This window comes from Leuciscus leuciscus (genome assembly GCF_965113295.1).
Source record: "Leuciscus leuciscus genome assembly, chromosome: 1".
NCBI lineage: Eukaryota > Metazoa > Chordata > Actinopteri > Cypriniformes > Leuciscidae > Leuciscus > Leuciscus leuciscus.
In genome coordinates this window covers 42,371,526-42,398,877 of record NC_138725.1, presented here as the reverse complement: position 1 = coordinate 42,398,877, position 27,352 = coordinate 42,371,526, and the positions used below count along the sequence as shown (strand labels likewise).

Sequence of the window (27,352 nt, the reverse complement as noted above, 5' to 3'; positions counted from 1 at the left end):
ATTTTTGCAAGAATTCATCTGTGTTTTTCTCGTCCATCACACAGTGTAATGGCTCGGATGCTGTCATTCTTTAAATCCAATCTCTCTGTGTCAGTATTGTCTCTCCTCCACTGCTCCTCTTGCACCTCTGGATGGTCGTGAAGCCATATCGCTCAAAGAACGTGGCAATCAGCTGGAGACAAAGCTCCGAAGCTCGATCTCAGAGAAATGTCACGTGCATCATAGTCGCCTCATTCATCAAATCATAGGATCCTTATCATACTCGATTTCGTTCTCTATCCCTCCCCCATGGGAGTTTTCTTTGGGAGGTGAGGGATGTCTCCTCCAAAAAATTGGGAAAAACAACAGACCGAATTCATCAAAAAATATTGCTTATCTAGATTATTGAAAAGCAATACAGTCCAACATTGACACCAATATGGGTGAAAGGGAACCTCCACATCACAATGATTGGCTGTTCACCTCGTAAATATAGGATAACCCCACTTATAATGTTAACAGCTGGCCCAGAAATTAAAGCAACACTAAGTAAAATTTTTTACCTTAAAATAATGTTTCCAAAATCGTATCAGTGGTTCATCAAGTCGTAACAGGGTGAAAGGCACTTCTGGATTCGCTTTGCAGCCCTATATCTGCTATAACCGCACTATGCAAGTTTGCCAAACCGGGTCGCGTTTCTGTAGTTCTAATGAGACATAAGAAAACTACAAATTTGACTTGCTTTACGTCAAGCGTTACAATAGTCATTATTTCGTTTTTCTTCGTTTCTGATGTCGCAATACATCATACTTTCATGAAATCATGCAACATACTCTACCTTGTCTGTGGACATCGTTCATTCCAAAGCCGGTGCTGGATAAACAGCGAGCGTGTGTGTGACAGTAGGCGACGGTAGGCTAAATTATTTACGACAGAGGTAATGGACAATTCCGCTTCCAACCTGTAGGGCGACCGAAGAGGAAAAGTTCCTTAGTGTTGCTTTAACTTGAATAGATACAACTGGTGGAAATGTATGGACTAGTTACAAAGTAAACAACTCACCCTATTTCACTTTTCTTTAAACAGGAATGAACTTGAAATGTCTTGATCTGTGAGGTGGGCGTTTGTGGCACTCAGCTTGCTTTAATTAAAGCTGCGTGCGACCTTTATGAAACCTGCATGTTTATAGAGGATTTGTTGACTAATTAACTGAAATTAAGGTTAATTAAAAGTAGCTAATCAACGGTAAGTTAAAAAAGATACCTGAAATATTGTTGTTATTGTACCATAATTTAGAATTTGAAGTGACTTGGTTTAAATAGGTTGTTTATTAATATACCAAGACAAAATATTATATAATAAAAGATAAAAAAATAAAAAAATCCTATATTTTAGAATTGGTTAGTTGCTAGTTTAAGATAGAGATGTGCCTGAATATCTAATTTGGAAAAGCATTAATAGTGACTTAAAAAACAAATAATGGAATCTACTGAATAGGAAAAATATTCGTTAGACTGATTTGTTTAGATAAGCACAAAGAAAAAAACAATATTTGAATCTAAATGACATAGTAATGGTCTGTGTAACAAATTTGACTAAACTTAACGAATTAAAATTTGCACGTGATCTGAAATTCAAATCTGATTCTCCTTTAATTGTGCGCCAGGGTTGCCAGATGTTCGTAGCAAAACCCAATTGCCCAAAACAAGTCTAATGACCCAATTAAAATATCAAAACTTAACACATACCTAAAATACATATTTTTCAGACACTGTTATGCATTCTGTGTTCATAAAGGAGCTAGAAGGCCCCTTCCTTACAAAACTCATCATCAAGCACAGTTTTATCACTGGTAATGTACAATATTTCAATACAGGCATTTCCGTCAAAGACAGTTTATGCAATATGCCAAATCTTTTGTTACCTGCGGCAACCGTTTAAAAATAGCCCAATTCCGAGGGAAAACAGGAAACTTGGCAACCATGCTGTGCATGTCTCAGAAATCTGTCAAGAATCACATTAAACTTAGATGCTATATCATACTTTTTTCTTAACTTTTTGATATGTCTATGTTTATATTTTAAACCTTCCGAGTGAGATATACAATAAAGTTTCTTCGGTTTCCTCTTAATACAGTGTTTCCTACAGTAAGTAGGCACATTATCTTGCTATTGTTCAGCCAATGTGGTGCATATATTGATTTAATGATATAATTCTAATTAAACTCAATCTGTAAGGAGTACCAGTCGTGTTCAGCAGGAGAAAATCAAAGTGACAGAGTGATAGGGGTCTAATTATAGCTCTGTTCTTTATAAGGATGTTTAAGATAATAACCCCAGAGGCACTTTCTTTACAAGTTCCTCCATTACTTTTCTATTCTTTTCACTCACATTTTTTTTACATTTATTATTCCTTCAGTAGGATTATGGATTCAGCACGTCGACACACTCTTCCACTGCTCAGCACTGAAATTAACTGATTTGTCTTGCATTCCAACATTGGGTGTAAAACAGAACAAAATAATATTGTATGTGCCGAGAAGAAAGCAGCAGCAGAATGAGAGCTTGTGTTGTAATTTAAGGAGGAAGTATTGCTATAAATTGGTTTAACACACTTCTAAAATGGGGCAGTCATGGCCTAGTGGTTAGGGAGTTGAACTGGTAACCCAAAGGTTGCTGGTTCGATTCCAGAACCGGTGGGAAATGACTGAGGTGCCCTTGAGCAAGGCACCTAACCCCTAATCGCTCCCCGGGCGCCACACAAAGGCTGCCCGCTGCTCTGGGTGTGTGTGTATCCACGTTTGCAGTGTGTGTGTGTTAACTACTCACTACTCTGCTCCTAATGTGTGTGCATTAACTTGGATGGGTTAAATGCAGAAGTCAAATTCCAAGTATGGGTTACCATACTTGGCCGTCACGTGTCACTTTCACTTTCACTTTCACTTTCAAATATGTCAAGTTCAGGCATTTGAACTTTATTCTTTTTAATTGGATTATTTACACTATGGCAGGAAAGTCTATGGGATATCAAGAGATAAAGTTAGACATTGCTCAGTGTGTGATTGAGACTTGGTTAGTAAAGGTGTCAAATTAAAATTTGTTAATTCAATTTTGATATTATCATGCTGATTTCTATCATTTCATCATGGAAGTGGGACAAACTCAATACCACAGAATTCATCAAATCCATTGTTAATACTTACTGAGGGAACACTTACAATAAGGTTTCATTAGTTAACATTAGTTATACATAAGTTAACATAAACTAATAATGAACTGCACTTCTACAGCATTTATAAATCTTTGTTAATTTGAACATTTACTAATACATTATTAAAATCAAAAGTTGTAATTGTTAACATAGTTAATGCACTGTGTAATAACATGAACAAACAATGAAAAGCTGCATTTCTATTAACTAATGTTAACAAAGATTAACAAATACAGTAACAAATGTATTGCTCATGATAAGTTTATGTTAGTTAATACATTAACAAATGTTTAAACCTTATTGTAAAGTGTTACCCTTACTAAGATTCATGCTGTTGTTTTCCCACCAAAGTGATTTCACTTCCTAGAGAATGATGTCTTAAAGGACCTGTCTTGATATTTAAAGGGATATTCAATAGACGAACAGCATTAAAAGTGATATTGGAAAAACCTATTACAAAATTTTCTGTTATACAAATTTAGAAGTTTAGATGTTAACTGCAGCAACTCAAAATAGCATCAGTTCAAACCAAAGTGGTTAATTATGATATTTTAAAGGTATTTTGTTTTGGAGGTTTCCTACAATAGGTTTACATGCATCCAAGGTAAAAAAATATATATTTTAATTGTCTCATAATATACATTGCACATCACCTAATTTCTCAAAGAGTCTGAAAACAGTTATAGAGTTAGAGTTAGTCTCACTAAACCCTCCTTTCCGAGAGCTTCCTCTGCTCTGATTGGTCAGATGGCCCAGCCTGTTGTTAATGGTCTACCGCTTGCAGCGCGCGTAGGAAACGAAACGCACATTACCATATCTGAATTTCAGCTCCGGAAGCTCCCTCAGGACTTGATACACATTAATATGAACAGTAATGACGGCAATGGTTTTTCCGTATCAATTCTAGCGCGAGTCCTCATCCTTTGGAATTTCATGCAAAGTGGATTAGCGGCACTGAAAACAGCGTCTTCCCGACATGAACCAAACTCTTCCAGGCCTCAGTTACAACTACAGTGTTGAGGGTGGGTCAAAGTAGACGCTGTTCACAGGCAGCCAATGAGGACCACAGGCAGCATTATGCAAACTTGTTACATAGGTTTGTAACTGGAGGTGAGACTGTAATTGCTGACGACTCGTTTCTTGTTTCATAACTTTATTTATAATGAACTTTGATCTTTAAAACTTTGCAGACCTTTTACATTCTCAAACAGCTATATTACACACTGCATGAAAGGAAACATCCGAAAAGCAATATAAGGGCACATTAAAATTCACCCAAATATTCACTCACTGTGATACTATAATAAAAGTAACTAATATGATTTCTGTTACAGATTTCTATATCGATAAATTATATTGCCATTAGACACGGCTGGTCAGAAGTCTGACTGTTTGCAGGAAGACACTGTTCTTAAATCTGGATGTTCTGGTCTAAATACTTTGGGCCGTTATCTATTAGCTGCTATCTCTAAGTTTAGCATTGACTTGATCTGGATTGTATGCATTTTAAATTATTATTGAGAGTTTAATGTGCTATTTTTGTGTGTTTTCCTTGGGTTGTTTACTCTCATCTAAATGTTTAGAGGAACATATGGATACCGCATGTGCAGATTTTGTGAAAGTGCTTTGTAAAGTGCTTTTGCATGAAAGTGTCTGCTAAGGACATAACTAAAGTAACACATATTTCCCAGAGTGACTTATAAAACTGACTTCACCCATTTAATACAGTGATGACCCTGTGGCAACAGTTCACTAAAAGCTCACCAAGTAATCACAGGTACTACAGATGGAACTGTTAAAGGTTTTCAGTCCAAGAACTGGTGCGCAGGTTTCTTTCCTGTGTTGATGTATTTCCTCTCTATATGTCATTGTGTTTATTATGTAGGACAACATAAGTTTTGTATGGCTGACAAAAATGGTGAACCACCAAATACCTCCATATCAATCTTTATTCGAGAAGATCCAAACAGATGAAAAATATATGTATTTTCCAGTAGATCTAGGGATCATGCTTTTTCATTAATGTGTTATTGTCCAAACTTATATTACCACCCTACATTCAAGGTGTCCACTATAATGGACAAATGTAATAATATTCAAATAAATAAACATAAATAATAAAAAGTTTTAAAAGTTTTGGTGAAAAAAATAAATATATGTTTCCGTTGTGCTTTAATAATTAATGTATCGGATGGTTCAATAAACAGCACATTAGCATTTAGATGGCCTCTCCAATTTTTATTTCATATGATTTCATTTTGATTTAAAGTTACTTATGATAGTGTAATTCTATTAAAAATTTATATCTGACAGCAATGCAGGAAGATGTTTAGGGTCGGAGGTGCTGAAATATTCGGAGGTGGATGGGTGGGTGGGTGTTTTTCCTTCATTTATTCTCGTAAAGAGATAGCATAAACAAAAGGATGTGCAACTGAAAAGAAATTATGCAACCTCTACTTTCTATAAATTTTAGTGAACGTTCAGTTAATTTAAGGAAAGAAAAATCTCTTAGATAAATATCCCTTTCAGACTTAAGGACAAACATTTCTTGAGAGTATTAGAAAGACAGAACAGAACGTGGGGCTATCAAGAATATTTTAATTTTTAACCAAATCACGGTTGCACTTTATTTTACAGTACATGCACATACAGTGTGCTTACCTGAGAAAGTGATGGTTAATATAAGGTAACTACATGGGTTAAGGTTAGATTTAGGGGAAGATTCAGGATTGGCACATAGTTATTACCCAGTTATTGTAAGTAATAACTATAATAAGTAGATATGGGGGAAAGGACTGTAAAATAAAGTGCTACCCAAATCACAATATCTTAAAGACAATAAACAAATCAATAAAAATATCATAATAAATCAAAAGACAGAGCAGAAAAAAGACTAAAAGCTCAGTTCCTCTCATGCCACCATCAGATATTTTAACTTTATTAAATCAAAAGAAAAATTAATCAAAATGTATCTATTTTGACTCATCACTATTTTGAATCATTTCAAAAATTCCACTTTTGAAATAAAACGAATAGAGTTCTACTAGTCATGTGATCTCAACTTGTCCACCTTTTGAGGCAACCATGTAATCGCTTTTATTAGGCTATACTGATATGACTGGAGTCTTCACCTCATACGGATTACCATGACTTTTTGAACTATGGAATATTTATTATGTGCAGAAATGATACACTGTAAAAAAATAAAATAAAAATAAAAATAATAATAATAATAATAATATATATATATATATATATATATATATATATATATAAATTAGTTGAAATGACTTGTAAAGCCGGTTTGATCATACTTAAAAAATTAAGGCAGCAACTTAAGTTTTTAAGCTGAATTAGGTGGAATTTTATTTACAGTGTATCTCAAGCTTTTTTCCTGCTTCTGCTCACTTGTGCTGGCATCAGCAGACTTGATTCTCAAACATACAGTATAACGTCTGTGCATGTCATGTGCTCTACGTCAGTCCTGAGGGAAAGTATCAGAGCGAGCAGGTTGTGCTGCTGTGTGGGAACAGGAGAGGCTTGTTATCTTTGAGAATATAAAATGAGGACTGACAGTGCTTCTCTTTCTTGGTTCTAGAAAAACCATTCCCCCAGTGCAGGTCCTGGCTCAGGTAGTCACTGTTGTGTAACTTATTCCACTTCTGTGTCCGCTTTCAAGCACCGCCACAGAGAGACGTGGAAAGGGAGGAACATTTCCTCATCAATGCCCCGTCGAAGAGTTTGCCAGAGCTCCGGCACCCGGAGTGGCCAGCGTATCTCTTTGGCTGTCTGTCTTACAGAAGAACAAGCATGTAGATAAAAAAAGAGTCTCCTCTCTCTACCTCTGCCTCTATGGCATTTGCATTTATTGCTTTCAAATCTCTCTCTTTCTCTCTTTGACAGGTTATCTTTCTGCAGGAGATGCTGCATTGTCACACCTGAGGGTGACGAGAGGGAAAATATGCTCTGAAAAAAATAACAAACAGGGACAGGGGGAGACTAAAAAGAGAGGAATCAAGAAAGAAAAGACATGGAATGGGTTGCTAGTATAAAGAAAAGAAAATCTCTTTAATATCTCAATTGTTTCTCTCACAGACCAAAGGCCCTTTTTCATGAAGCACAAGCGGAATGAATTTCTGTGTAAATCGTTTATAAATCCTTTCTCACGTAAATGTTCCCACTGAACTGACACTTTTACGTATGAATGGTTTCGCGTATGATTTACATAAAAATTATTCTGCTTGTGTTTCATGAATAATCCCATTGAGATTAAATGGAGATCTTTTTTTTTTCTCTCCCTACAATAAAGGCACTGTCTCATCTAAAGTTTCAGAAGATCTCAACAATGTCTTCGAACTGTGCTCAGGTTTGGAGCTGACATTTCTTATGAAATTCTTCCCACATCAAATTATCTAAACTATGACATCCACTATAAAGCAATTCTTCCACAAAAGAAGACATTTTGAGTAATGTACTGTTTTTTTCCCCTTGCAATTATGATGAATGGCGAAGGGTCACAAAATTACCATAAAAGTGGTCCATACAACTTGTAGACTGTCTTCAGAATCCTTATTATCTGCATTCATTTTATAGCTTTACACTCTTAATGTACGTCAATGACTGCCTCTGTTTCTACTTTCATTTCTCCAATGGAATAGAAGAAACATCCAATACATGGTTGATATTGCATGAAATATAACGTAGAACTCCAGACTGCGAACTTGTGAGCGATAACATTTTCTTCTGAGGACAAATTTAGGCTGCATTTTCACTGCAAGAACTAATGCACAGTTCTTGATATATTGATACAGCAGTATTTTGTCCTGTCTGTTTACATTCACTTAACATATAATAGTAACTCAAAGAGTAGAGAATAGCGTTTACAATGCAAAAGTCATGGGTTTGATTCTCAGGGAATAAATAAACTGATCAAGTGTATACCCTTAATGCAATGTATGCTGGATAAAAGCGTATGCCAAATGCATAAATTGAAATATTACCAACTGTGTTTACATTAATACCCTTTCTCCAGCAATGCAAAACACTGCCTAAAATGAATTGATGGGTCAGAAAAGTTTGGGGTCAGTATAATTTTCTGTTTACGTTTTGAGAAAATAATACTATACGGGCAGTCGTGGCCTGTTGGTTAGAGAGTCAAACTGGTAACCCGGAGGTTTCAGGTTAAATTCTCAATACCGGCAGGAAATGACTGAAGTGCCCTTGAGCTAGGCTCCTAGTGCCCTTGAGCTAACCCCCAATCGCTCCCCGGGCGCCGTAGCGAATGGCTGCCCACTGCTCCGGGTGTGTGTGTTCACAGTTTGCAGTGTGTGTGTGTGTGTGTGTTCACGACTCACTGCTCCTAATGTGTGTGCACCAACTTGGCTGAGTTAAATGCAGAGGACAAATTCCGAGTATGGGTTACCATATACTTGGCCTTCACATGTCACTTTCACTTCACTATATTAATAATAATATCAAGGATACATTAAATTGATCAAAAGTGGCAGGATTTATAATGTTACAAAAGGTTTATTTTTCAATCTTTCTATTTATCAAAGAATCCTGCAGGAAATGTTTCTTGAGCATCAAATCAGCACATTAGAAGGATTTCTGAAGGATTGTGTGACATTGAAGAGTAATTGTGGCTGAAAATTCAGCTCTGCATCACAAGAATAAATTACATTTTAAAGTCGTAACACTTTACTTAAAGCTTTTATGTATAATGCATTATAAAGATATTCATAATGTATGTTATAATGTGTTATATCTTTTCATAAATAATTGTAACCAAAGTTAAAATGCATTATAATATTTGGAGATTCCTTGTTACATCTGGAATTTGTGATTTAATGCATTATACTTTCTAAAGGGGAGTCACGCTCTGTGTGTTTAGTTTCGTTTTCATGGACTTTTAGTTTGCATTCATCAGTCACCTGTTTCCTGTGTTTCCATTGTTCCTAGTTTCCGGCCAATGGTTAGTTGTCATGGACACTCATTAATCATCACAGCTGTTTGTCATTGTCTCATCACCACCATGTATTTAAGTTCCTCCTTTTTATTCAGTTGTTGTCTGGTATTGTTTTTCTCGCCTTTGGATTACCTGAGTTTGTTTTATTAAAGAACCTTTTGTTTGTAGAAACCTGTTTAAACCTTTTTCTTCATCTTCATCTGAACTAACCGTGACAAGCTGTGTAACAGTGAATAGATCAGTATTATAATGTATAACAGGGCACAATTATTCATGAGACTATACAATCCATTATAAGGTGCATTACCAGGCATGTTAAAAATACTTTTATAATGCATTTTATATATATATATATATATATATATATATATATATATATATATATTTATATATATATATATTTATATATATATATATATATATAAGCTTTAAGTAAAGTGTTACCGTTTATTTAAAAGAGTAAATTTTGTGATCTCTTATGCTCAACAAGGCCACGTTTATTTGATCAATAATACAGTAAAAACTGTAATATTGATCAAATAAACGTGGCCTTGTTGAGCATAAGAGACTTCATTCAAAAACAATTCAAAATCTTACCGACCCAAAACATTTTGTTTTACACACAGGAATTACAGTACCATCCATTCTCTAACCATAACTGAAAAAAAGTCTTTTTTAGACGAGATCACATCTGTCACATAAAAACTGTGAAAACTTCTGAATCAGAAGACCAGATGTCATATAAGTAACCCAAAGTAGCCCAAATCCGATGTGAAAATAATCAGATCTCGTATGTGTTTTTGCTCTTTACACAAATAAAACGAAACTGGTTGACAGTGTAAATGTTTAACTTCTGCATTCAGAGTTCACTCTTCAATAGTGTCACTTTTGCAGTTGATGTGTTCTAAATATAACATTTTAATTTATTGTGAACAGATGGCCACATTTATTTGTAGAAAGGAACATAATGCAGACTGACACCAAAGAGACTGCAGATTTAAAACACTGTGTCAATCTATTTAGTACTGTCATGCCTTGTTGCTAAGAGTTTTGAGAGCAAATTATAGTGTGCATTGTTCTGTTACCAAATTGATAAGATGACTGCTTTATTTTAAGACGAAACTGTTGCATAGATACCACTGCGATTGATCGTGAGATCGTGAATTCTTTCGGCCACAACAAAGCTGCCTTTTACATAAAAAAAAAATGATTATGCATATGCATCGCACCACACATAAATGTGAAGCATGTAGTCAGGTGACGCACACTGAGCCCATTCCCAGCATAAAGAGTTTAATATCACACGCAGAGGCTTGAGGGTCTGTGTGCAACAGCCATATTTATATTCCAATCTTCTACACTGAAAACCCACATCGCAGAGCTCATAAAAGATTCATTTGGTGGTGGAAAGCAAGGTCGCACAGGAACCGGTCAGAAGGTAGTTACGACAACACGCCAACATCAGACAAAGGCAAAGCGACCGTGCGATCACACCGGCAAGCAGCCCTACCGTCCCATTATTACGATAACCTCTTGCCCGGATACTTTTTGATTGGCCGTAGCTGACCCGACCTCCAGCCGATATGTGTTGTCTCGTTGGGGTGTGTTTGTGTGCACGTTTTATTAGGTCACGAGGTAGTGTGTGCGGCTGCGTACAGTATTAGTAGGGCAGAGCAGGACGGGCCCTCTTACGGGCTGCTCTCGCGGCTGTCAGAAAAATGTCACATTTGCTTAGAGTCAAGGCCGCAGAGCCGAGGGAGCCGGCAGACCTGATACCGCATGCCTGATATTCACGCCACCAAGCAGAAAGAGCCGTAGCCCGACACAAAGAGAGGCAGAAAAGCATGACACGCTGCTTGAACAGGATGCTCTGTTAATCTGCCGCTTGGGTGACGGAACAGATTCAGCAGAACTAAAAGAAGAATTTCATGTACCAGCTGTACTAAACGTAATTTAATAATGTCAACCTGAGCACGCCGGGGTGAAATTTCGCACGGTCCCGTGGCTTTTTTTATTTTGCCCGTTAAAGGGAAGTGACAGATATTTGGGAGCGGATTGAGTTGTGACGCTTCGATGTTACAGCCTTCTGCTGCAAAGATGAGCCTCGGGGTCTCGCCTGGGGAACGACATGCAAACAGACCCTTCTCTAAACTGTCATCTAAGGACGTGGGGTCTGGTGATCCATTAGGCCGCAAGACAGTCCAATACGTACATCTGCACTTTTTGAAAATCACAACTTCACGCACCTAGAGGCCTATAAAAGCTCAGCCAAGACACCTGGTGTGGTCAGCTTAGGCCACTGTTCCCCCGAGCCACGCTGAAGTGTGGTGTCACACCAGGACAAACATGCTTTCAGGTAGAAACATTAGGAACATTTTTACTGTTTATTTCTTTTGGTCTGGTCTGATCCAGCACCCAAAGGGTGACTTTTCGCAAATTTAGCCAAACACACTGCTGCAATGCCGCTACACCTGTAAAGGATACATCAAGCAGATGTTTGAATGTTCATAAACATCACTAACAGCTTCTGAGTGCCTCTTACTTTTTAGGTTTGCCGCTTCTTACCCCACAAATGGAAACATAAACATCACTCTACAGAGGAGAAACTCTGTAATTAACAATAATTAGTAAAGGAAAAATACTGAATCCATTAGTTAAATGGTCGCATCCGACAATATTGTATGAGAAGTTTCAATCTGATTAGCTGGCTTTGTCTTTTTGTTGTCATGTTTTTATTTGTCCACCAGCAAGCAAAACTGTGTAGTCAGTTCCAATGAAAAACTAAACACTAAATTTGAAAGGTTCATTGCATTAAATCTACACGTTACAGCAATATATATATATTAGGGGTGGAACGGTACATGTATTCGTATTGAACCGAAACGGTACGGGCCTCACGGTTCGGTGCATAAATTTACACGGAGAATACACGGTATAAAAAATAAATAAACTCGCGTGCAAATTTATTAATGTAATGCGGAACTACTGTTAGATACGCAGGTTCTTTAGGGGCACCAGAGAATGTCTAATAGGAAGAGAATTAGCACTCTCTGGTTACTTCCGGTTTCTGGACTGGCTGCAGTAACACGTCTCTGTCCATGCGGGGGCGCTCGCAGGCGAGTGCAGAATGAATGGAGGTCTATGGCGCTATACTCCTCAAAATCCACTTTTCTCAGGATATCATTTTTTGTCTAGTAATTTGCATGTTGTATTCGAAAGGAGATGCAAAGAAATTACACATTGCTAGGTGTTAGATTTTTTAGAGACACTTATTTGCTTTAAAAAGTCTTTTAAAATGTCAATGACGTCATACACATCGTACGAACAGAGACGGCAATCCTTCAGTCACTTTGGTGCTTTCGCGCTCTGCACATTCTTTTCTCTCGAGGCATCGACAACACAGCTGACACAGGTAAATACACGTGCTAGAAGAGTTTTTGTTTTGTTTGTTTCTGGTCCCGCTTCGGATGCCACGATGCCATCAAGCGGTATCTCTGGTCGTAATCAGTCCTTCACTGACCAATCAGCGTTCATTAGCAGAATGCTAGCGTGTTATGGGCAACAACAACTCAACCTGTAAGAAATCGAAAGGACATAAGTACTCGTTCATTCAACTTTCGACCTATAACCATGTTGAACTTGCAAAACCTACAATCAAATCTGAGATTTCTCAACGGCAATCGGGTGAAAGAGACAAATTTAGCCGTCTAGCCCCATTGACTCCCATTCATTTTGCACTCATGGGCGATCGCCCCCAGTGAAACTCTGGTGGAACTACAACCAAAATTCGGTACAATAGGACTTAATAGGGAGTGACCAGGCTCTCCGTAGACGGGCTCTGGGGGCACCTAATCTGTAGCCCCGCCTTAGCTCTGAAGCAGGCTGCGATGTAAAGATTGCAATGCTGGAATGTGTGTGTGTGTGTGTGTGTGTGTGTGTGTGTGTGTGTGTGTGTGTGTGTGTGTGTGTGTGTGTGTGTGTGTGTGTGTGTGTGTGTGTGTGTGTGTGTGTGTGTGTGTGTGTGAGTGAGAGAGAGAGAGAGAGAGAGAGAGAGAGAGAGAGAGAGAGAGAGAGAGAGAGAGAGAGAGAGAGAGCCGTGTGTGAGTATTTGCGTGTGTGTGAGGCGCGGACGCGATCGAACAGTGGAAACATAAAAACATACGCCGTCATTTTGTTTATACAGGACATCATTAAAACTGCAAAGTGTTTCAGTTACTGTTAATTAACATTTTAAGGAAAACAAATATATTAATCTGAAATGTAGCAAATTAATTTTCAATTCATTCAGGTACAATTACCAAACATATCTCAAGGTCTTTTTGTCTTTTTATTAATTTAATTAATAAACTAATTATATAAAACTATTGTCAGTCCACTACAAATAAACTGGTTCTATGCCTTTACTTTATTAATAAAACTTATTTAAAAAATAAAAGGCTTAAGTAATTTATTTTCCTTTGGTGGTACAGCCTGAGACATGCACAAGCCTTCTGCATTTTTGTTTTGCTTTTCCCTCCATTGTACCGAAACGTGATGTCTGAACGAGGTATGAACCGAACCGTGACTTCTGTGTACCGTTCCACCCCTAATATATATATATATATATATATATATATATATATATATTATATATATTGTTAAGTGAGCATAAAACAATATATATATATTTTGGGAGGTACTTTGTAGCAAGTAGGGATGCAACAATAATAGATAGAATATATACAATTGAAAATACAAACAAATTGATTAATTGTTTATATAGAGCACGCTATAGGTTGAATTCAGGTTTTTTTCCCCCAGTCATCTCAATCGCCCAAAGTCACACTATAATGTTTGAAAAAACGGTTCAGTCTCGTGTTACGCAGCACATTTGATCTTCTGCAAGAACTATTGAGGTTTGATCTCATGCACCAAGCAGGTTCAGTTGAGCTTCTGTTTATTTTTCGCTGATCAATTTTTAAATGTGAATAAAAGCCTAAATTCAATCTGTTCATCATATAAAGTGATCGAGTCTCTTCAGAAGATTTTGACTAAATTGCTTTATGAAGCATCAAAGTGGTAGTTTGCGTAACTGTCAATGGAGGGACAGAAATCTCTGAGATTTCATTAAAAAGATCTTCATTTTTGATCTGAAGATGAACGAAGGTCTTACGGGTTTGGAACGACATGAGGGTGAGTAATTAGTGACAGAATTTTCATTTTTGGGTTAACTTAACCTTTATTAGTATTTTCGTCCCATGACTGTGGGGACAGAAACGTGTGACACAGCCATGCGCACTTCCTACAAATAAACTGGAAGAACAAAGCCTCACGAGGATACAGCCTTCAGTTTGAGAAGCATCCATACTTGGAACAAGCTGCAAAGTGAATTTGTAGGCCAACATAAACGCCTAATTTCCAATGGTCTGCCATTTTTTTAATGGTCTTTTAAAATAGTGTTTTTTATTTATGAATAAATCAATAAAAATGCATGTGGTCTGTGTTTAAGTTTAAGCAACTTACATATAACTTACATTTTTAAAGCGTGCAATGGTTTCAAAATTCACATTTGAAGTATGACTGTTGTAATTTATGTCGAAGAACAATACTTTAAAGTAGATACTATGAATAAAATACCTTTTTTTTTTTCATAAATCCCAAAACACTATGCTAAAAAAATGCTAACATAATGTCGTTTTACAGCTACAAACTAAACAGCTCTGTGTCAAGTCAGTGTGTTTGTGTCGTGAGGACCCACAGTAGTGTCAACACATATTGTGAGCCTTCTCTTATGTGGATAAATAAATAAATATTGATAGCAGCAGGTATTCGCACGACTGTCATGTGAGGGGCAAAAGCAAGAATCTAATCTCACACTTCTCTTGTTCTTCTTTCCAGCAGACAACACACAAACACTACAACGGTCACACAGCAGTAGCATCTCTGCTCACACCGGACATGTAAAAATATATGGACTAGTGCGCGTGCCACGCATGCATGCATTCTGGCCACATTTCGACCCCTCCGCTGTGCCACACACAATACAGTCTCATCAGTGGGTCCTAATCAGCAACCTCTCACAGTGTAGGCTGGGCTATTCAATCGCCTCATCTAGTCCTGCATCCGCACGCGCTCCCTGATTGTAATGCACTACAATTGAATGTTAATGGGAACACTTGAAGGTGGGCGAAGGGAGGAGGCTTATTCATTTCTCATTGCTTGTTAGTGCCGCTCATTCGCTGCCTGTGACATTATTATGATGTCAACTATAGTATCATTACAACCAGACGCCCCCGCATGTTTCGCATATGAAAATATTAACATTAATTTCTCGGTCCACCTGCCATTGTGATTGTTGCGTGGCTCAGGTGTGAACGACATACATTATGCAAAAACGCACACACTCATGGGACAAAGGAAAGGTCATGTTGCATTAGTTAGTAGTTTTTTATATTTATATAGTTACGTTGCATAAGGTGACCATTTTCAGAAATGAAAACCCTTGTCATTACTAACATCTGATTATGAATTACAAGGGGGCCATTTTAGTTGTGTGTATTTTGACCATGGTAAATTAATTAGCTATGGTATATCATACTCTGCTATACTTCTCTAAATGAAATTCATCAACACACGTAGATGTATATAAGAGTTAGAGTATCTTGTAGCACTAAAACTTGCCGAGTCACAATGGCCAACTATCCTATAGGCCTACGTTCTAAATAATTAGAATAACAAATGAATTAATTAATCTTCAAATGATTTATTACACAGTTAACTACAGAGAAGCTAACATTGGTAAGTAATAATTATGAGGTATTTTTAACACTTGATATATTATTATGACCGCCGCTAGCGTAGCTAGCGAAAGCGGTCATATAGGGATTGTCAAAGTTTTTTTTTTTTTTTTTTTTTGTCATCTACTGAATTTTTCGTCAACGATACCAGGGACACGGAAACACCGGGGAACATGAAATTTGGTGGGCATGTTGTGGAAAGCCAGTGCAGGCCTGAGCGGCGGTCACTATTTTATCTAGTTTTATGTCCTCGCTGTGCCCCTGTTAGTATAGCATCTTGACAGGCCTTATTAATAGTTTTTAAATGTCTTCTGTTTTTCAATCTTTTTTTCTAAAACTGAAACATTTCACACTGTATGTGTTTAAAAAACAAGCTTGTGCAATATCTAGCATATTCTGTGTTGTTTCAGTCTGTGGGCCGTTTTGCACTCACAGTAAAAAAAACAGGGACATTTCCAGGGACCGCTTACCAAAAAAAAAAAAAAAAGGGAACTGTACCAAGAAAAAGGGGACATCTGGTCAACCTATGATAGAAAATAATGGGAAAATTTTGCCAGGATTACATCCCTAACCTTTCTGAGAAACAATGACCACAGAGAGTCATGACAGGTTAACATCTCATAAAGAACAGTGCCTTTTATAATATAATGTCCCCATCATTATTTTGGGGCATTAAGGCTCAGGTACAGTATACTTCATTTTCCGCGTTCTGCTTCATCTCGCACAATTGAGCGTGCAAGCCTTTCAAAGTATTCTCCTTTGACCGTGAGCCAGGATAGGCACGTTCGCCGTGCGCATGCTATCTCGTTGGCCCTTTCTTTTCAAGTGCTCAAATCACTCGCAAATGCGATATTGTCTGCGCGTGTCTGGCTGCATGTGAATAGTGTGCGCAGACATTAGGAATTACGTCACGCAGACAGTCCGCAAGCTGGAGTGGAACATAGATAAGGAAAGTATACTATAGGACTAACACAGACCACCAAGTGAACAGCCTTTGCTGGCCTCAATAGAGGGTATCCATTGACGTCACTTTCCCACCAGAACACACCCCCCTCAGCCAGACTGAGTGGCAAAAGAGCTGCTGTGTGACTGGATTTAATAGGGGAATCTCTATAGTGTTCCTTACAACTTACCAAAGATCCAGTGATCCATAGATTGGCATTGACATGCAGCCAGGAATCGTGTTTCCTGACATTTATATGTGCCTGATTTCGATGCCAGGGAAATACATAAAGCAAATTTGCCTGTAAGTGTGAAAGCTTTAAATAAATACAATATAAGGTAAGTCTAAATCCGGGTGATCCCTTATATCAATGTTATATATCATCTAGTCTCAGCCTCAGACGTCACGCCCACAAACCGTTGGCTGAACGTCTGATGCATATGGCACACTTTTCTGGAAACACTTCAGGAGTTTCGAAGTCGCGATCTGATTGATTGAATTCTACAGGATGTCCGGGAGACGTGTGTGTCGCATTCTTTATCGGCCCGCCTGGAAACAAATGCCGTGATGCCAAAACCCCTCGTGGAAGAAGAAAGCCATTGTGTTTACAACTGCGACAATAGCGCTTGCCAGGATCAATTAAACGCTGGATTTTCAAAAAGTATGTGAAGTTCGCGGCTCAATTGTTGCAGTAAACTTGCACAACGTTCATGAATGAATAATTTATTAGATGCACACCGTTCTGTTATTGTAGGGACATCGACATTATATTGCCACGCCCCTAAACATGACGCAGAACAAAACGAACTGTGATTGGTTGGGTTACATGTCAGTCAAACGTCCTCTTGGGCGGTCCTTGGCCAAGAAAAGCTCAGATAGAGTCCAGACCTTCTGCCGTCAGTCTGAAGGTCTGGCTACGCGAGACTATATATCATCCAGCCCTAAAACTTGTATGGTTTTTCATCAGTGTTTATTTAAAAATCCAATTATGCAGAATATAAGTTGGAAAATATTTAATTGATGAGGTAATACAAAATATAACAATACAATATATAGGGTATGATTTGAAGCCAGTTGTTTCTATGAAGTACAGCGATACATTTGCTTCTCTGTTCTGTAGCTTTCAGCAGTCTGTAAAAAAAATATACCTCCGATTTCTTGTCAAATCTAGTTGAACAGTCAATCGCAAATCTCTTACCCATTTTAGATGTGTTTTGTGTGTTTTTCGTGGCATTCACGCTGAAAACCAATGATGCCGCTCAGTCTTTTTGCCACTCAGTGGGCGTAACCTCAGTCACTCATTCCTTCAATAGCACCTCTTCCACCAGCAATCTTAGCTTTCCCCAAGAGCTCTCCCATCCAAGTAGACCCCAGACTCAACCGTTCTTAGCTTCAGTGGGAAACCATGCAGGAGCTGGAGGGTGACAGCCTGTGGTGTTAGTGAAATGGAGAGCAGCTGTTGGTCTGCTGGCAGCTCTTGTTCGTGCTATGAGTTCTGGTGGAGAGATTTATGCCGCTGGTCCTGGGCCTTTTCATTTATCTAATTCCCCAATTGGAAGTCGGACCGATGGCTGGCAGAGCACATCCTGTCCGACCTTCCTGCATGTCCTTGATCTCAAAGGCGACTGAAGCTTTGTAACACGTCACTGCCCCCTTTTGACCGCCGTCCAAGAGCACCGTCACCGCTCCTGATATTTATTAGGCTCTCAACAGCCAAAATCCACTATGAGGCCATTTTCATTGCCAAGCTAACTTTAGAAAGGAGGCCTAATAGGTTCACGCACATTATCTCACATCTGATCAAATGGGTGTATAATAGGCCTTTTAGCTGGTGGGCAAGACGAACTGACTTGGACTGCACCATCCATTCATAATTCAAAGAATGGGCTTTCACTGCAAAGCTTTCTTTAGCCTGGATGTGCACCGAAAGTAGTGATAGTCTCCAGGCAGCTGCCCGTATCCTGGTCGCATTGGTCCAGTGCCACGCAAGCACTCCATCCTGACCAAATCTGGCTGGATCATGATGCCACCAGTTGCTTATTAGAATAGATCCTACTTGGACACTATTTCACAAGCCCACAATATAGGCAAAGATAAAAAATTATGTTTTGACCAGCTGTGAATTAAAAGACACCTATTCTTACGGTTCATGGGAAGCTTCGCTTGACCCCCGAGTGACTAATAACTCTTACAAGAAGTGCAGAAATTCCATCTGGCAGCAGCTTAACTGACATTATTCATTTTATCTCATATTTCCCTCTTAATAAAATCTCAGGACTGCGGCAGTCAGTTTCTACTGAGCTTATTATAAAATGACTGCATTCAAACGAGTTTCTAGCGAACAGCAGGTCCAAAGGAGATCATTTCACTTCACTCCAGCTGGGCGGCTTTCCACAGTGGGTGCTTCTCTATTTCTCAAAGGCCTGCGCATTTAAACATTCTTATTAAACAATTGCAGCCATTTGCTTCTGATGCACATCTCTGGTGTATTTACGAAACGAAGGGTGAAAAAAAAATGGGCTGCAAAAAGATTTTAATCAACTTATGAGGGTTTTGTCTCACAGTCGCAACCAATTAGCACCTCTCCCCAGCAGAGGGTTTGATATAATAGGGCTAAATAGTGAGTAAACAGACAACATCCTCATTTTACTTGCTAAAAGTGACGGCTCCGCATCGTAGCGTCTCTGGGGGCTAGAAAAGTCTGGCCACCAAGCGTCCCATTAGGGGTGTTGAAAATAATCGCTGCATCGCGATGCGGACGATTCTGTAGCGATGCAGTAATAGACCATAATCGATTATAGCCTACTGACATTTCTCTGACGTCATTTGTCACATTCACACTTCTCGTGCAAGCGTACAATGGCGGAGGGAGGCGAAACACAAAAGCGAGTAATAAAAAATGCACCCACTATTTAAAAATGTACAGTGTGTGAGCTTGAGTGTGCGTGAGTATGTGCGTGCAAGTGTGTGTGGCGTTGCGAGTGGGAGGGCTTTGGGGGCTTAAGCCCTTGATGTATTGTCAAAAGCCCCTGATCTTTTGGAATATAGCCTAGTATGTTTCACTTCAGAAATAAAATAGGTTGTATAACATTTATTTTGTCATCCAAGTACTTTAAATCCGTCTGTCCGTGATAAAAAGCTGTCTGCGCTGCTGGCTGTGGTGAATTACCGTTTATTGGTGAATTACACGCACATATTCCACTTAATGCAACTTTTGTGTCGGGTATTTATAAGTATAATGTATAAGCTTAAAAAAAAACGCCACTGAACTGTCGTCATTCATTATTAGAAGAGCTGTTGGGGTAATAATAATACAACTGTTCTGCGAAACTGAGAAGTTCTAGCTACTAACCAAACGTAATAATTATTTACACAGTATACAATGTGTGTAGTTTCAGTTCATTGCATTGTGCATGTAATCATAACAGGTCAACAGAGGATTCAACAAAAATAAATCACTGAAGTAGTACTTAAATATTTAACAATTTAACAAATTAAATCATTTTATTTGCAAATTGTTATTTGTGTTGTAGGCAAAAGTTGTGTTTGGAAATTCTGCCCTTGCAGCACCTGTTAGCAGAAACAAACTAGATGTTTCAGTTCAGTTTCTTTGGTTTGCACAAAAATAATGTCTCATCTAAAAAAATTATGACACATGGCATCATCTAAAAATAATTTCATCCTTCTCAGAATTGAAATACATAGGGAGACTTGTGTATTTAGCTGTAATGAGTTTCTAGACTCTAAAGATTTCTTTCTGACAAATGTGCCAAATCTGCAACACAGATTCCCAAATGTGCACTCTAGCGAGTTCGGTTGTTTAGCAAAAATACAGCAAACCCGATTGTTGTTGAGTGTGATGGCATTGGCTTTGTGGCGTGTTCATAAAATAAATCAAGCATAGCGGTTGTAAGCTCGCGCTCGATCGGCCCAAAGTCCGGCATCCGATCAGCGCGGAAGGTCTACGTGTTACTGTCTTTTCTCGAGGCAAAGTATTTTTTGATTAAATGCAATACATTTGAATATGTATTCTCTCGTTATTTCATCTGACTCCATAAATTAAAAGGTTTTAATGATAGCTGTGCATCACTAAATGTGAGCGAAAGTTTGACTATTCTTTTTAACTCTTTAATGAAAATAATGTCAAAGTCAGTTAGAATAATCAAATGTAACAATTTATTATGTCAGGTAAATGTATCATGACAATTTCATAACCAATTCAAAGATAATCGATACAAAACACCAAATGCTCTGGAATAAAGTGAAAAGATGTAAACCTAACATTAAAATACATGATGCTAAGGTCACTCTTAGCATCATGGGCCATTTAGCCCTTTGCTGCATTTCATTATATAGACAGAACCTCTTTCACATGGAAACATCTGCTAACAATGGAAATTTGCATTCAGAGGTTACACCTTTTGGGGGTATGAGACCATTTGCCATGAGACCACCTTCCTTTGTGTGCCAGTTATCTCTAAACTCTTAAAAACCGTATTACCTTTTGTTTTACTTATTTGGAAATGAGACATTTGTACCAGTCGCACTAAGACATTTCAAATGATACCAAACATGCATAATACTCGATGATAATCATTCACATTAAACCATTTAGATTCTTGGGTGAGTTTTTGGTGATCTTCGCATGGGGGAGAAGGAGTGGGGGATGAGGGAATGAAATGTAGATTAGGATGACTCGGAGGTGAGACTTTCGTCTCGATAGTGCACAAGGGGGAGTTCAAATGTTAATTTCCAGAGAGGTCCTTTGTCCTCTCAGGGCCTCAAGTAGACTGCCTGGCATTTATCTCATTTCTCAAGTCTTACAGTGTTCAGTTCACGATGATATCACGATGCATTGCATCCTCACTTTTTAATATTACTGCACATGCCTATTTGTCAAATGTTTTATTAACAAGGTTCGGGAGGAACACGTTCTAATGATCAAGCAATCAAGTCATTTCAAGCAAGCTGTCATCAATCAGTAATCAACAGGTCCACTCAATCAGCATGAGTTAAACCTATAAATATACGCAGTCGACTCACCCATATTCCTCGACAGTTTTCAGCATCCCTCCACCACCCCATCTCCTCACACTTGCATGGTTATCTTCCTAACCAGAGATGGGGGGAGTACTCTGGGTTCGGGCCCAATTTCGGAGCTCGGAGCCCTCCCCCCAAACAGCACGCCAAATACGCATAACCGGATCATTCGTAAGTGTGAACTCGTGAATGAATACAAAAAGTGATCAGTTGACTTAACTTAAAACATTTTAGGAAACCCGTTGCCTTAAAATTATTAAGTAAATAAACGTAATGCTTAATTGAAAAATGTTATGTGAGTTCACTTTTTGTATTCATTGACGAATAGGCATGTGCAGTAATATTAAAAAGTGAGGATGCAATGCATCGTGATATCCAATCCAATCCAATCGTTGACATGATAATCATAATCGAATTGAATTGTGAGACCAGTGACGATTCACACCCCTACCTCCCATATAGTTTTTTGAAAAATGATCATTTCATTCATGGACGGCTTCAAATGGAAGCACTGCCTTCCAGCTGAAAGGAGATATCCGATGCTCTCCTGACAGCTCTGTGATGCCATTAAAGCAAGGAATGATCAGACACATCCATTGGGCCCCTTGAGCTGTATATCTGAGCTAGCGTGTTTGCCTCTAAAGCACTGGCTAATTACATTTGATGAAGATGTTGATTGCAAGCAGATTTGTGGCTAATCATTTGTCTGTCATTGCGTGGCTGCGGTATCGTATAAAGTATGTGCTTTACACTTAAACGCATAGATTTAATAACATTTTAAAATAAACTAATTAAAGTTTCTTTAAGATGCACGATTTCTTCTGTGTGTTAGCGCCGCCGCCTAGCTTTGAACTGCGCTAATGATAGCAGTCAATAGATCCAATTCCAACTGTGAGCAGTCACTCCAAACTAATTAAGAAGATGAGACCCCAATAAACGTACATCAGTTGATACAGACTGAAATGGTTTAACACACAGAGACCATAAATTATACAATGCGTTACGTGCTTGGGGGAAAAAAAGCAAAAATGTCATTTACATGTGCATCCAGTGTAACAAAGGTGTGTGCACAGATTTGAGAAAATGATTATTGAGTGAATAATCGCAGAGAGCTGAGCACAAAACGAGCTTTTAATTCGTTAAACTGTTATTGTTGCTAATTTGCATTCTGCTTTAAACTACATTTTCCCTGAGCCTAATTAAACCCGGTTTCATCCAGTTTTATGGCCTTAATAGAATTTCATCCTCTGTGCTTATTTAAGGACTCAATGCACAGACACATAAACACTCACACAGATGCATAGACGTACACACAGTGTGAAAGCGTGTGAAGTGTGCTAAGTGAATGCAAGCGATGCAGCCCCATCATAAAAAGGGAATTGCCAAGGTCAAGTAGGCGTCCATCTGTATCACTGGTTGTCATGACCCCAGGGCATGATGGGTACTACTCAACAAACACACGTCGTGAGCGAACAAGTGCATCTGTCTCATTAAAACATGTTGCATATTTCATGAGAGTGTTCATATGTGTGTATGGTTACAATTTTTTGTGTTTCCATGTATGTGGATGTTTCTTTGCATCCCATGTGAAGTATTCCTAGCAGGACAGAGACACACCAAAAGAATTCATCAATTTTTTATGTCTACATTGCTACATCAGGGAGATGGGTGTTGCCATTTTTTCTCTTCTCCATTTAATATTTAATGCAAACACTTACAACAAATTGTCCCCTAGGGCCAATTATGAGGAGTTTATGGTGAAGAAACGGAAATATACATTCCTACGCATGCCTACAGGACTCTCATATCTTTTGCTGATGCGTTCTCATTTACATATCCTAATGTATGTCTGGAACAGAACTACTGGCAAATTTGCAAACTGTGCACACATCTTGTACCGTATCATTTCCTTTCCTCTAATATTAAAATCATTCGCAGACTGCTTAACATACTGTTTTATAGAGCGCACAGGTTACATCTAATCTAATGCATCATCTCCAGTCTCTAATTATGACACATAGCAGGATGTCACATGCTCTCGGGTTTTATTCAAATTATTTTTTACTTACAAAAACATTAACACGTTAAAATAAAATAGCGTGCAATAATGAAAATAGTTCTTAAATTATTTTTATATTTTTTTTTTATAAAATAAAATAAAAATAAAATAAAATAATGACAGAGGCATTTTTTTTTGCCTTATTTTGGAATTATTTTCATATTCCTTCTTCTACAGCTTATCTTCTAAAATTGAATCCATAATAATATGTGTAAATTGGTGTCAAGTATCAAGAGTGCCGATATTACATCCTAGCTCAGTAACTGGGCGGGTTGTGTCAACAGAAAACATGGACATTTTAAATTTGGTGCATGAACGTATTGTGGTAATCAAGATTTACTTGTTCTGAATAATTATTACCTAACCAATCCATCTCACCACCTTCATTTCATTTGAAACAACTTAATTCGCAATGGTAAACATACAGGAAACATATAAGGCCATATATAAAGTAGCAAATAAAATAAAATAAAAAGATAGGGTAGCAACATAACAGACTTTGTGCGTGTGTGTGTGTGCGTGCGTGCGTGCGTGCGTGTGTGCGTGTGTGTGTGTGTGTGTGTGTGTGTTTTAGCCACTCTTACAATTGTATCAAATGCAGCAGAAGTAAACTGGAAATGTTTACTGTACAACTGCCCTTTCTGTTCAGTTCTGACACCAGTTCTGTCATTTGCATGATTTCAAAGCAAATTATAACACAAAGTCGTACTTTCTCACATCAAAACTAAAACTGTAGCCTACAGCATCTCCGGTCACCATACACTAAAGAGTGGTGGTCATGTATTTTATTGATGTCACCCCTGTCATTATCTCATTTCCAGATAAATGAATGGTGTTAACTAATCATGTTTCCAGAACTCCCCAGTCTCCCCAACTATTGCGCTTTATGGCAGAATTAAACCTCAAATTAAATATTGACTAATTCCACTGCTAGCTTTTATAAAGTTGCCTCATGTTGTGGCACGGCACGAGTAATAATTCACCCAAAAACTTGCAGTAGAAAGGCTACTTCAGCCAATCACAAACGCAATCGGGTGATTGGCTGATCGCTGTCCATGGTCCTGACCAATCGGGCCATAGTTTCCAATCGCGTGAAATCGCGTCTTTTACACAATAATAAGTATTCAAAAAAATATAGATCTATAATATATATATAGAATATATAAAATATATTCAAAAAAGATAGTTGATAGCTGACATGTAAATGACAACGACTAAAAGAGTAACGACTAAGAGTAGTTTTGGCGAGTCTATAAACATTTTTCACATGTCTGATTTGGTAAGAATATTTCCGGGTCATTTAATGTGCATGTCCTTCACTTCAGTTCACATCTGTCACATCAGTTCTCGTCATCCAGCGCGAGGAAATCTTACACTCGAGGAGAACAAACGACAAACAGCTCTTACAAGTGCTCCTGTAACAATACGAACTGCGCTTCAACAAACACAAGTCTGCTTGTGATTCATTGCGCAACTTTTCAGTCCTCGAGCTGTCCTCCTCTTAATCGAGTTCCCAGATTCTTAGAAAATGTTCCCTGCGTGCCGAGACGCTCACTTGAGATTAATCCAAACAATTCAACAGTGATTCAACCATTAACCTCCAATGAGCTAATTAGAGCTTGTCTAAAATCTGATAATCAAAAGAAGCCACTGTGCATCTCGCAACAATGCGTATTTACACACAACACAGGCTGTGATGACGAATACGAGCAGTGTTTCGCATGCTACGAAGGCATCTTACCTCGCAGGGTATAGTGGATAACATTAGCAGCAGGAACATGGCACTGAAGAGATGCATTCCTCTCGAAATGACAGCGTTCCGACCACCACCAGCACTTGGACACTTTCGTTTTTCAGAGCTCGCCTGCTTTCCTCGCGGTCCGCGCAGGATTCTGTCAGCGTTCTGTCGAGCGCGCGCGACGATCCATCCACATCACAGGAGGCACGCGCTGGGGTTTATTCCGCTCACGGAGGCAGATTACCCCCACTGTGCACGGCACAACGAGCCGCCTTGTGTTTTATGATTAGTACCCTGTCTTTCGCTTGTGACCGCCACCAAGAGGTCAGAGTTGTAAACGGGCTCGGGAAATTAAGTATAATAGCTGTTCCCCTCTCAGCAGGCTTTTTTGAAGTGGGATCGACTGACCGAGCTCCAGTTGCAGAGGTTGGAAGGTGACTAATGTGCTTGCGATGCTCCGACACTAGGAGCAGCACACTTTGATGCTCTGGGAACAGATTCAAAAGAAATGCCCTGCTCAAGATGAAGCTCAGTGTGTGTGTGTGTGTGTGTGTGAGAGAGAGAGAGAGAGAGAGAGAGAGAGAGAGGGAGGGAGGGAGAGGAGGGTGAAAGAGGAGGCTTTGCCTTGACAGCTCAGTCTGTTGCACAAACAATGGATTTTTGAGATGGGGATAAATGACATGCATGTCCCCAGGAGAGCTATGACATTATGATACGGGCGTTTTGATGATTGGATTAGACTTTGAGCGGCGTATTAGTGGCTCTCTACATGTGAAAGAGAGTTCTAAGTAAGGGATAATGCACGCAGTCAGACGGAGTCTCGCATCACCCTAAAGGAGTTCATTTTGTGATAATGACCAGCTTACTGCACATTATCCCAGTTATTACAAGGCTACTTAACAACTAAATAAATAAATGGACATCAAATTTTAATTTGAGGTGAATATTGTTTTGTTTTGTTGTAGAGGCCATGGAGACACTGATAAAATATTTAGGAAATGTAGCTTAGGTTTTCTGGATGAGCATTCAGTTATAAAGTACAGTGTTGCCACGGGCAGTGGCATATTTCAGAAATAGATGGCTTTTATTTTTTATCAATTTTATATAGTGCCTCATTATTCTAATTGTATTCACTGATTAAATATAAGACATTTCTCAGGCAGTAAATGAGAATCTTTTAGAATAATTTAAGGAGTGTTGGTCTGGTCTTGGTCTTGGTCTTGGTCTTGGTCTTGGTCTTGGTCTTGGTCTTGGTCTCAACACACACTGGACTTGGTCTTGACAACAACACTAGTTTCCACAAAAATATGAAGCAGCACAACTGTTGTCAACCTTGATAACACCAATGTTTCTTGAGCATCAGCACATTCATTTTTGAAGGATCATGTGACACTGAAGACTATAGAATACAAGTATTGGTGAGCAAAAGAAAGTTCTTTCAAAAACATTTAAAATTCGTACCAAATATAGTGATTTGTGTTAAAATTATACTAAAATTATACTAAGGTCATAGCACATTTATGGAAGGCCACTTCTGCCACTTGAGAAGACAAAAATCATACTTTTGTAAATCATAATTAGGAAATAAAGTCATAATTATGAGATAAAAAGTCAGAATTGTGATGTTTTTCCCCGGTAA

At 38.4% G+C, this 27,352-nt stretch overlaps 1 protein-coding gene across 1 annotated transcript in view; it reads right to left on the bottom strand.

Moving 5' to 3' along the window:
- Positions 1-26,181, bottom strand: part of olfm2a (olfactomedin 2a) — a 90,258-nt gene extending 64,077 nt beyond the window's left edge. Inside the window, exon 1 of the mRNA XM_082183066.1 lies at positions 25,717-26,181. Within this exon, the coding sequence (XP_082039192.1) occupies positions 25,717-25,773 (57 nt within the window). The 5' untranslated portion in view covers positions 25,774-26,181. The remainder of the gene's footprint in view (positions 1-25,716) is intronic.
- Positions 26,182-27,352: the final 1,171 nt, after the last annotated feature.